At 40.7% G+C, this 12,726-nt stretch overlaps 1 protein-coding gene across 1 annotated transcript in view; it reads left to right on the top strand.

Annotated features, from left to right (window-relative positions):
* Window positions 1–693: 693 nt before the first annotated feature.
* The window catches only part of KDR (kinase insert domain receptor), a 39,142-nt gene continuing 27,109 nt past the window's right edge, over window positions 694–12,726 (top strand). Inside the window, exons 1-7 of the mRNA XM_067530544.1 lie at window positions 694–952; window positions 4,411–4,501; window positions 5,143–5,339; window positions 7,493–7,617; window positions 7,947–8,115; window positions 10,653–10,792; window positions 11,205–11,376. Of these exons, the coding sequence (XP_067386645.1) occupies window positions 895–952; window positions 4,411–4,501; window positions 5,143–5,339; window positions 7,493–7,617; window positions 7,947–8,115; window positions 10,653–10,792; window positions 11,205–11,376 (952 nt within the window). The 5' untranslated portion in view covers window positions 694–894. The remainder of the gene's footprint in view (window positions 953–4,410; window positions 4,502–5,142; window positions 5,340–7,492; window positions 7,618–7,946; window positions 8,116–10,652; window positions 10,793–11,204; window positions 11,377–12,726) is intronic.

Here is a 12,726-nt window from a genome sequence, read left to right as displayed (position 1 = left end):
AGAGGCAGGCAAATAGTCTCCTAGTGTTTGACCACCTTTATATTTCAGGAATTGTACTTGATTCCAGGAGAAGCCAGTCATGTTTTACTGGCTATTAACCAGGATCCAAATCGATTGTCTGTGGACCCCTTTTTCCCTTATCCATCATGCTGATTGTGATTGACTAAGCAAAATGTGTTAATGTCTGCAGTGAATTTCATAGACTTTAAACCATAAGGGATCGTCATGACCATCTAGTTTGACCTCCTGCACATGGCAGGCCACAGAACCTCGCCCAGTCACTCCTGTAATAGATCCCTAACCTCTGGCTGAGTCACTGAAGTCCCCAAATCATGATTTAAAGAATCTGCAGGATCAGCCAAGTGTTTTAAGAAACCAATGCACCAATCTTCTCCAGGGGTTAGACCACTGAAGGCAGAGGAGGTGAGAGTCACCATATAAAAGAGCCTTTGAATGTTACAAACTGGGAGCGATGGGCAGTACTGGGCGGCTGCTGTTTTCACAAGCTGCATGGGGACTAAGCGGAGGGGACTAGGCGACGGAGGGGACCCCTGGGGTTGTCCCAAGCGTGTGGAGGCGGAGTTGGGGGAGGGAGGCGAGGGTGGGACACGGAGAGTCTAACTCCTCCCCCCGCACAAAGTAGAGGCGCTGCCGGCGGGCGGCTGCGATGACTTGGCAAAGCCCCCAGAGCGCCGCTTTCCGCCCCCAGCGCGGACAAGCGCCCCCAGCCGCAGCTCCGCCTGCGGGGCCGGGATTACCGCTCGCTCGCCGCTTCGCGGAGAAGGCGCCCGCTTGCACCCCGGGCAGCAGCCGGAGCCCGTGTCCGGGCGTGGGGAACCCTCCCAGAGCTGCGGGGACCGGCCGCGGGGAGGCGGCTCTGCGCTGGGGCGCGCGATGGAGCGCAGGCTGGTGCTGGCGATGCTGCTGTGGCTGGGGACCCGGCCGGCTCCAGGTAAGGGGAGCGGGGAGCGCCTTCCCCGGCAGGCGTTGGGCTGGAGCAGCCGGTGCGCCCGGGGAGCTCGCCCACACCGAGCCGCTGGCAGCTCCGATGCGGCGGGGCAAGAGGCCAGGGGAGCGCAGCTGCGGGGACACGAGGCTGAGCAGCCGCTGCGCCGGGAAATACCAACCTGAGCCCTGGGGCAGGGCGTGGAGCAGTTGCTCTGATGCGGGCGGGGCGAGGGCTAGCCCCAGAGCGCCCGGGCGGCAGTACAGTGCAGGATGACTGGGACCCTCAGCCCCCGGGATGCAGCAAGCACTTCATGGAGGCAGGGCCCGATCCTGCTGCCATCGGAGACGGTGGGAGCTTTGTCCCTGCCTGCAAAGTGAGCAGGATTGGAGCCAGAGTCCTCATTGTCCGGACATAGGGGCTGGGGCAGGGGAAAATAAACTCAAGGTGAAATCCCGCCCCTATTGAAGTCAGTGGGAGTTTTGCTCTTGACTTCAGTAGGGCAAGGATTTCACTGTGTATCCATGGATCGTATTTGCTGGTGGCCTGGGGACGAGCCTCAGCTGGTGTGAATTGTGCTTGGGAAGTCAAGGAAGCTATCCCCGTTTACCCATCCAGCTGAGGAGCTGCCCTTAGAGCTATTTTTGTTGTTAAAGGTCTTATCCTTGACCATGCCCTCCCCTTTCCCCTGAGGTCTCCAGAGGAAGGCTGTTCCTTGTCAAAGTTCAGGTGCTGCAAAGGGCAGGACATCCTGCTCACTCCTCGCACACGAGAGAGCAGGCAGGTGCACAGGCCATTTGCTTTATAAGGAGACTTTGGAGAGACCATGAAGTCTGATTAGCATGGCTGAGGTTGGAACCATCATTTCACCCCTGAATCTTTTTTAGAAAACACACGAAGTGAGGGACAGTTCTGCCAAATATTGACCACCTTCTCAGACCCAATGCCAATCTTAATGAAAAGAAAGAAACAAAAGTGAAAAAAGGAGTTTCCTTCTATCTGCAAAGAGCTAACAATATGCTGTGCAAGACACAAAATGCAGACAATCCCTGCCTCTGAATCTAAAAAGGAATAAGTGGAGTGGCATGAAACAATGACCTGTTCATCATACCACTGAATGGGGAATAAGGGTACAAAATCATTTACATTCAGCCTGATATGTTAGTGCTAGTCTCTGTCCTATTAGTGGAGGTCATAAAGGCTGAGAATAAGCCAAGTAATAACAATCATATTAAGGTTAATTTCTTAGCAGAAATTAAATATTAAATATATAGGGATGACTTAAAATTAACTAAAATAATGCCTATGTTTGGAGCAAAAATAAACATTTTGACTATTATATTATGGATATGAATTGAATATCAGATACTTGCATAATTACACAATAAATAATGCTATTTTATTGACCCTAGTGTTTGTACATCATGGGTTTTTTAAATGCATACATAAGTTATCAATGCATTTTCTTTTGGAATAGTCTCCTTAGAGATATGCAGAAGAGCAATTCTATTTAGTAGCATAATGTTACACCTTCAAGAAAATAATCTAGCCATAGACTGATCATAGTTTGGTTGAAGCTGAATATTCTTGACTAAATGGGGTTTATTAGCTTAGTTTTTAGGTCTAGCTAAGCAACACTGAATGAGAAAAAATCTCAGTTTTAGTACAGAACACTTCTAGGGAGCAAATTCTGCTCTTATTTGTCTGTACACTAGTTTTCTTGAAGGCTTGGAAGCTATAGGCATGCATATGAGAGTAGGATTTGGCCCAGGGAGATTTAATCCTGTTTACTTGACAGTTAGATTAGATAAATCATTATTTGTAATGCCTATAATAGAGAGAAAGCTTCATAGTATAGATTGATTTGATTTTCCTCCCTAATTAAAGTTTTTAAATTAGAGATGGCTTTTTAGAGTAAAGTGCAACAGAAGTCAATTATCTGAAACCTACTGTCAATAAAGTATCTCCTTAGGAAGGGTTTGATAAAAACATAATGAAATTCTGGAAAAATAATGAAGCCCCTAGCTCTAAGATGACTTTACTGTCATCAACTACTACTCCATTACCATTCATGTGAGCTGTCTCTCAATACAGATCAATTGAGTCCTTCCCATACCTGGCATCATGCTGCTTTATTGTCATGGACTCTAATGGTATCAGAAACATTGAAATGAGGAAAGAAGGGAAATAAGAAAAGAAGGGTGTAGAAGAAATTCCAGTTCATAATGAAGAAATAATTCTTGTATTTTAAAATATATTTTAAACCATGTTCCTTTTGTTAGATAGGGTTGTCTGCTAGAGATAGAAACGTTTGTTCAATTTTAGCACTGTAAGATTGCATTATTCATAGCTATTGTGATTGCCAGCAAATGTAATGGGCCTAATTCTTTATTACTTTACACCAATGTAACTTCACTAAAGTTATTGCAGTTAGACTGGCATAAAACTGGTGTAACATAATGGAGATTTAGACTTGGTATCATATCCCAAGACTTTAAAATTACTGTATCAGCTATGTTTAATTATGAAGACTAGTCTGTTTCTTTCAGATAGTTAAAAGATTAATGAGGTGTGTCCCGGTATGCTAGTGCTGTAGCTGTTAATTTTCTTGTGTGAGTTCACTCACTGATTCCTTGGACATCCATATCTGCATTGGTTCTTCTGTTGTATAAGTGCTCTGTGTTGTCCGGCCAACGTAATGTTTCAGAACTTACTCAGATCTCTGTACTCACCCTTTACTGACGCAGAACCCCCAAAGGGAGTGAGTACGGTAATGAATGCCGAAAATATCTCTTTATGTTCTTTGAAAGATTGACCGGATTGTCTTACTGGACAGTTACGTCAGAATACATTTTGGAAATGATCTTGTAAGCTCTAATTGATATGAGTATTCTCATCTAATTCAATGGGACCAATCACACAAGTAAGGTTGGGTAGGAACAGGTTTTCTTAGGGTTTCAGGCAACAAAGGAAACACATTAGAAAATGTGATAAAGGAAAACAAGACAGGGTCACATGACTTTGAGTTTCTGATGCACAGGGCAAAATAACTTTTAGCAGAATTCATTAATCAGCAGCCTTGGCAAATTTATGTATTCTGTTTATTATAAGAGCTTTCCCAAGGGAGTGAGATCATCAGATGAAGGTTCACTTTATTTCAATGTCCCATATCCTCTTGTTAGACCTTGAAGTTGGTAATGCAGAACAACAGGAACTCCACCCGAGCTTTCTGAATTGCAGAGCTATTCTGCTAGCTCATGACCATCTGCCCATTCTTCCTGTTATGACAGAGCTCTGCTGTTATGACATGAACTTCTACTGGGATGTATGAAAAGCAGCAGAACAGCTTAACTCATGAAGCAAATAGGTCAACTTAAAACCTGCTATATATACATTTATACAATGCTCTTCGGATTGAATCTGATATGCTTTTGGCACATTACTTTTTTGATTTTTTTTTGCAGGCTTGTTTATTTCTCTGGATCGACCAAGTCTTAGCATCCAAAAAGATATCCTCACAATAACTGCAAATGATACACTAAATATTACTTGCAGGTAAGGGCAACTTTGGCCAGCATTGTGACGATGACAATGATTTATTATTTAATTTATATAAAAGTGTACCCTTCCCTCTACTCCCTCCTTCTTTGTTCCCCATCCCCCTTCTTCATTGCAGGCCTTGGGCTGAGTATTAGAGGGTTACTTCATGAGGGGATTAAAGAACAAAACAAAAGCTACTGGCTATTCAAGGGATGTTCTCAAAAGTTTAGCGTGTCAAGTGTTTTAAGGCAGTTCCTGGACAGCCCTAGTCACCTCCCTATGTGGGAAAGGTGGGGTGCAGGTGGCAGGGGTTGGGGAGAATGCTCTGAATTATAATGGAGTTTGCTGGGCGTAAAACAGCTCTTGTCACCTCGGTTGCCCCCTCTTTGGAGTCTCCATGTGGCTTATCTTCATCACTTCTTAATACTCAAATGAAGTAACTTTCTTGTAGCTGTGTGTAATTGAGAATCTCACATTCATTTATCGGATTTAGCATGTTTCTAAATGTTAACTAATTAAGTTTGTCTAGTACCTATTTGTCCTGAAGTTAAAACGGACAATTCAAGAATGAGTAGGACTGAGTTTTCCCAACACAGAGGTAGCTAGCCCCATGAGTCCGTCATGCCCTAATACGTCTCCCTCATCTGTTTTGCTAGTGGTCAAAGACCTTTGGAGTGGCTGTGGCCTAACAATCAGAGCATTTCTGAGAAACATGTTGCAGTGACGGATTGCAGGGACGGCCCCTATTGCAAGATGCTCACTCTTACAAAAGTAATAAGTAATGACACTGGGGACTACAAGTGCTTTTACAGAGACACCCAGGCAACTACAAGTATTTACGTCTATGTTCAAGGTAGGTGGTTACAGGATTCTTACATGATTCCTGTTTATCAGTAAGATTAAAAAGTAACTACAGTGTAACAAGGATTTCAAAAAGCCTTGTTCTGAAGTAACCATTCATTGCATTCTCCACAGAAAAACCTCTTTGACAAAGCATATGCATAAAGATCAACGATTGTAAGCTGGAGACTATCATCTTAGGAAGAAAGCAGTTACCAATCCATTCTTTTTCCAAGGTTTTCAGGAAAACAAGAATATAAATATACATTCATTCTTTAGGTGCCAGATCCTGCAGTCACTCCTTTCATTGAATTCCAACTGAAGTTTATGGCAATTCTATGTAGTAAATAACTGCAGAAACTATACTTGAAAGTACAGTAAAGTAAGTAAAGTACATAGTAAAGTACAGTGGTTAAAGTAGATTGAAACAGAAGAGGGACCTCTCATCATAACAGTCAAAGAAGTGAGGGAGATCAGACCTCTTTCATGAGATTTCTAGCATTTCCCATTTGATCAAGCTATGTAGACCATTCTGTGTAGCATCACATGGTTTTTCAATACTTCCATTTTCAGCCAAAATGAAGAAACAAGTGTGAGTACAAAAATATGTACAAAAAGTCGACCAAACTTATTGGACTCTCAAAAAGCAACTTCTCAGTTTGGGTTTTGAGTGAAGGTTCAGCTTAGTTTGTATTTTACATTATCCCTATTATTTCTATGCAGATGATATCACACAGATACATTTGCCTACCCTATATAAATGCATGTGGGTGGAACAGTAAAGAGAACAACACAGCAGCAGAAACTTAGCATATATTTGTGCTGTGATGATAGAAACATTTTTCAATAATAAACTGTGAGATCTTTGATCACAACTTTTCTTCTCGGAGGCAGCTTTTAGAGATGTTTATTAGGTACAGTACAAATGATCACCTTAAGCTGTAATTGAGACATTTGCACCACATGAAAGATTACTTCATGCTGAGCTTGGCCTCCTATCTTTCAGCTTCCAAATGTTTATGTGCCTGCAGCACTTCTTCTTGTCCTGCTGACCAGGCTGGCTTTACAATTAAAATTGGGACCAATTTCCTGATACTGGAATTCTTAGCTTTGTGAAATAGATTTTTCATATGCAATTTCTTGTGTGGAATAATTACATGTCAATATGCCAGTTACCATAAATAGAAAAGTCCCTGTTCTTATAATTAATAAAATCTGTATGTGCAGCAATTAGCCTAATTTACTCCTCCAGACCCTACCTCACACATCAGTACCGGGATCTGATCTATTTGCGTGCAGAACTACTGTAGACTTCAATAGGAGTTTCACACATGAGAGGATTACAGGGTATTTGTTTATTGTTAAAAGCAAATACATAGCACTCGTGTATTATCTAACAGGACAGTGTTCAGATCAAGTCTGAAATTTTGTTTACTTTACAGTTGTTGAACTCTGATGGGGAAATCCGGGTAGACTTCAAGGACTAAGTTTTCAAAACTCATGCTCTTAGTTGTACCCATGTAAAATGCACTTGGATGCAACTGCAAAGCCTTCACTTCTGCACAACTTAGGTAGCCGCACACACAGAACAATACTGGACTAAGCCCCTGACTATTTTCAACTGTTGATTACCTGGCATAAATTATCTGTGCATCCCTGCATGCATAGGAATGTTACTACAATTTATGGTCAGAATTTTGAAAAGTTGGCCATTTATATATAGGTTTGTTTCTAAAGCCACTTATTTATTGCTGGGAATTTAAAAAAGAATAGCCATTATTTTAGGGGTTATGCAGCACTTAGCTGCTATAACTAATATTGGGCTCCATTCCTAAAGTCCTTATCTAGGCAAAAGTCACATTGACTTAAATAGAAGTTTTGCCTGAGTAAAGACTGCAGGATCAGGTGTGCGATTCCCAGAATTGTGTTGACACTATTAATGCGTATTTGGTACTGTAAAAACAGTTACTAAACTAAACAATGTTGTCAATTTCATCTCCATTCACATTCAGGAAAAATACAAATATTTGCCAAATTGAAGAGGCCAACGTAGATAGGAAAGGAAAAATAAAATAAGAGAGAAAAATAGCATGTTGTGTCCTTTCTAAACCAAGAGATTATAACGAATGCAAACGGTGCTGATTTACAAATCAGATATTCTTCTAGATTACAGATCTCCATTTGTGACTTCAGTTAGTGACCAGCTTGGTGTTATATACATTACTGGGAACAAAACAGTGGTGATTCCATGTCTTGGATCCATATCAAATCTCAATGTATCACTTCATGCGGTAAGAGAAAAATCAGATATTTCATTACTTATCTATAGAGTTAGTTAAATGTCAGTCAGGCAGAAATACAGCGGATTAAAATAGATAATTTAAAAAGTGCTTCTCATCTTTGGAAATTATGAAAGCTACTAATAGAATGTGAATGCTGTAACCTATGCTAATAGATAATACTGCACTCCTCAAGCAAAGATTTATTATCCGCAATGAGAACGTTGGCTGAGTCAGGATGCTAAGACTGGATCCATAATGTTGTAGTAAATATTAGACTTACAATTTTGAATTTGTTTAGTTTTGGAATTTAACTGAATGTTTTATTGATATTTCAACAGAGGTATCCAGAAAAGATATTTGTTCCTGATGGTAAATCAATTTCATGGGATAATAAAAAAGGTTTCATTATTCCCAGTAACCTGATCAGCTATGCAGGCATGGTCTTCTGTGAAGCTAAAACAGATGATGAAAGCTACCAGTCTGTGATGTACATAGTTGTGGTTGTAGGTAAGCCAAAGATTACTCTCCCTGGTCGTTGTTTTAGGCAGTTATTTTGCTTGGTGCAACGTATTGAGTAGTTAAATTTAATTGGATTGTCGCTCAGGAATACTGAAAATACAGCTAACACAAAATGGGTGATTTAATATGTATTGTTTTGGGGAAAAAAACCCCACCTGTATTTAAAAGGAAAATGTGTTCTGTTTCTGGTGGATCATAGGCATCTATGCTTGGAATTTTACCTGCCCTGCACTGATGCTGCTTTTTTCAACCTTGTAGGGTTTTATTTTTCCTAAAGTCCCTGTCTTTTGTAATGAATGAGAACAGGCACCCCCAAAGCATCACTAGCAGCTCAGGGAAGAAGAGAGGGCTCTAGCTGGCTGTGAGGATAATCTGGGAGTCTCAAGTGAGCACATCACACTAGAAATGCAAAACCTGGCCTGCCCCCAAGAAATGCTTGTCTCCCTTCACACCAATGCCCTGGGCCTAGCTGGGATGAATACTGCTCTGATGCATTAAAGTTACCTGCTCATCCAGAACCAATGACTCCTCATAGGCCCCCATCCATGCTGAGACTGCAATGATCTCCTCTTGGACTGTTGAGCACACTCCATCACCAGGGTTGGAAGAGGCTAATCCCCCACCTCCCAAGCCTCATGACACTGTGTGACCCTGGCTACCTAGGATCAGCACATTCTTATCTCAGCTCAGAGCTTCCCAAAGAGAGGAGGAGAAAAACAGGGAGCATCTCACCACCCAGCTCCCTTTAAGTGTGGTTTCTCCACAAATCATCATCCTCTGCCTGGTTTTGAGTCATCTGGGATTTCTGGATATGTTTTGCCATATTTTACTATTTTTAGGGCTGTCAAATGATTTAAAAATCGCAATTAATCACGAGATTAAAAATAGTTGCAACTTAATTGCAGTTTTAATCGCAGTGGTAAACAATACCAATTTAAAGAGATTGTAAATATTTTTGGATGTTTTTCTACATTTTCAAATATAGTGATTTCAATTACAACACAATACAAAGTATACAGAGCTTGCTTTATATTATTATTTTTATAACAAATATTTGTACTGCAAAAAAGAAACAAAAGAAATAACATTTTTCAATTCACTTTATACAAGTACTGTAGTGCAATTTACAAATGATAGTGCAACTTACAAATATAGAATTACAGTAGGCCCTCAGAATTATGAACACCAGAGTTATGAACTGACTGGTCAACTGCACAGCTCATTTGGAACTGGAAGTACACAATCAGGCAGCAGCAGAGAGAAAAAGAAAAAAAAGCAAATAGAGTACAGGACTGAGTTAAACATAAACTAAAAAATTAAAGGGAAAGCAGCACTTTTCTTTTGCATAGTAGTGTTTCAAAGCTGTATTAAGTCAATGTTTAGTTGTAAAGTTTTGGAACAACAACCATAATGTTTTGTTCAGAGTTACGAACAACCTCCATTCCTGATGTGTTCATAATTCTGAGGTTCTACTGTTTGTTTGTTTTTTTTAATATATAATTGCCCTAAAAAATAAAACAATGTAAAATTTTAGTGCCTACAAGTTGAAGCATGAAGGGGCATACACATGTTTAGCATATCTGGCAAATAAATACCTTCAACATCGGATACAACAATGCCGTGCGAATGCCTGTTCACACTTTCAGGTGACGTTGTTAATAAGAAGCAGGCAGAATTATCTCCCGTAAATATAAATAAACTTGTTTGTCTTAGTGATGGCTGAACAAGAAGCAGGACTCATTGGACTTGAAAAACATGAGGTGAACTTAAAAATACTATTTTTTTTGTTTATCTTTTTTAAAGTATGATTAATTGCGATTATTTTTTAAAAATCTAGTTAATATGTTTTGCGTTAGTCGCATGCATTAACTGTGATTATTTGACAGTCCTAATTTTTTATTACAGTTTTATGCCATGGATGTTTTTGCTAATGCCAAATTGTTGTTGGTAATATTCCCAGTACATCACCTGATGCCCACTTTTGGTCTATCATAATATTTGGAGAGTGGGGTTGTTTCCATGCTGTTATGAATTTTGTAGTGTACCATTGAGGTTCTTCGCTACATGCTCTCTAATATTGCAAGGGATCAAAAAAGTCTTTCATAAAAGCTGAGGATGCTTAGCACCTCCCAGGATCTGGCCCAAACACCTCAAAACATCTCTCTCTGACGTCAGTTTACCTGTCAGCTTCTTTTCTCTTGTGGCAAATGGACTTCCCAGTAGCCCACTTGCTCTGCATGTGCTAAAATCAAGCTTATAACATGCAACTCTGAAAGTAGAGTATACATGCCCGAGACCCCTTGTGTGTCAGGATAACTTTTGGGCACCCTTATCCTTTTCACCTCCACAATCTCCACTTCTTGAAATTGGGTGTTTACCCGTCTTCCCACTGCACTCAAGCTTCTGGGATTTCTGCTCTGTTGGTGTAATTCCTAAGGGAGAGAGTAAATGCCACTGGGAAAATAGCATCCTTCCATCATTCAGTGGACTGTTTTTTCAAATTCTGTTCCTTTTGCTAATTCCAGGATACAGAATTTATGACCTAACTATGAACCCTCATCATCAAGTAGAGCTGGCAGCAGGGGAAAAACTAGTCCTAAATTGTACTGTGAGGACAGAGCCGAATGTGGGAATTGACTTCAAATGGGATTACCCTTCCATAAAGGTAAAACAATTATTTCCTAATACTGTGCCCTGGAACCCTGAAAGAAGCAACTGTTTGCTAGAAACACAAAAGGATGCTCATGTGTTTTGGCTTCCATGGTTGTTTTGGTGATCCCTTATTTTCATCAGCTGCTTTGTTAATATTTACAGAGCAGTGGTTAGGTGGTTAACCCAAGCTTTTATTGTCATGCAGGTGTCTTTGGAAGCTCTCTCACACACACACACACACACACACACACACACACACACACACACACACACACACACACACACACACACACACACACACACACACACACACACACACACACACACACACACACACACACACACACACACACACACACAGAGGAGGGTGTGGAGGGGGAAGTGATGGAATGAACTGCTTCTCAGAAACTTTTACTCTGTTACAGGGAAAACATGCTACAGTCAGGGACTTAAAAACATCATCAGGGAATGAGCCGAAGAAGTTCGTAAGCACGCTTACCATAGACCATGTGACCTTAAGCAACAGAGGCCGGTACAACTGCACAGCATTCAGTGGCCTTATGACTAAGAAGAACAGCACGTATGTCATTGTCCATGGTATGGAATTCTCGGATTTAATTCTGGGTCTTTATAGGTAGGAATTGTTGGGATGGAAAATGCATTGGTTGAAAGTAATTAGCTGCACGGTATGTGAATCAAAACATTTGCAGTATGGACAGTCTGCTCTGAAATTTCAGCCACAGCATTTCTACTGCTTCTAGGTTTTTTTAGTAGCATTGTTATAACTCAAGGTCTTTCTATTTTAATGTTAAAATTTTCTCTTAGGACCTTGTATGTGAGTGTCACTGAAAACTGTTACGTCTTCTAGAAAAAGTGACACTAAAACTCAGATTGGCTGATGGTCCCTCTATTTAATCTCTCCCGATGTGGTATTGTAATGTTGAAACTGTATATTTAGGGTCAGATTCTGCCACTCTTACTCATACTGAATAGTACCTGACTCCACAGGTATCAACATTGATTCCAGTGTGGCTACCTGCAGAGAAAGATGTCACTTGATTAAGGGTGATAGAATCCAGCTCTGGTCTTTCCACATTCTGAAAACTGGATTCAGCTCTAATTTCAGTCATAAGGAAATGATTCAGAGGAAAAGACTTTGGCCAAATCCTGCAATCCTTCCTCAGTCCTCAATCAAGCAAAATTCTATTGGCTGCAAAAAACGGATTTTTTTTGTATGAGTGAGAAAGAACAGTGGACCAAATCCTGCAGTTAACTAGTGCAGCAACACTGCTAGCTACAGATGGGTCTGTATGTCTCTCAGAGAAACACTAGGGCTGACTTGAAGTCATGACTAAGTGTGATTTTCAGCATTCAACATTTTGACTTTTTTCAGTTCAAACTGATCATAGTAATTAGAGGTGGAAAGGACCTAAGAGACAATTGAGTCCATTCTTCTGCAAGGACAGGAGATAGTCCCTCCTCTCTATCACAACTGTATCAGATATGAAAATGATACTGTATCTGATCTTAGCCTAAAGGCCAATCAAGCTGTTGGGCAGATTACAATTTTGCTTTTTGTGGTTGAAGAAAAGTAGTGTTAAATCCTTTCAAAGGTGTGAGATTTCTTATTTTTTTGGGTTGCAGAACTTCAAATAGATAGCTTTAACTTCTTCCCAGTTATGTAATTGTATCACATGCATTTTTGAATGTTGTTATTTGCTGAAATGGAAAAACTGAGCTCCTTTTGTCAGATTTTCTAAATAGAAACCTTGGAGAGGTTTGAATGCGATATTGTGTTACTGAACAGTCAGTTTGCATTTACAGCAGTCAGTTTGCATTGCTTGTTTTGTTACAAGGCAATAGTGGCTCGGGAGGGCAGAGCATTGGGACTGAGATTTACTGTGTGGATCTGAGAGCAGACTCTTGCCTCTATTGCTGTTGAGAGTC

Source organism: Emydura macquarii, unplaced genomic scaffold (genome assembly GCF_026122565.2).
Source record: "Emydura macquarii macquarii isolate MOO-44397 ecotype Brisbane River unplaced genomic scaffold, CSIRO-AGI_Emac_v2 contig_3108, whole genome shotgun sequence".
In the NCBI taxonomy this organism is placed as follows: Eukaryota; Metazoa; Chordata; order Testudines; family Chelidae; genus Emydura; species Emydura macquarii.
The sequence above is the reverse complement of the archived record's forward strand: the minus strand, read 5'-3'. Positions and strand labels throughout refer to the sequence as shown.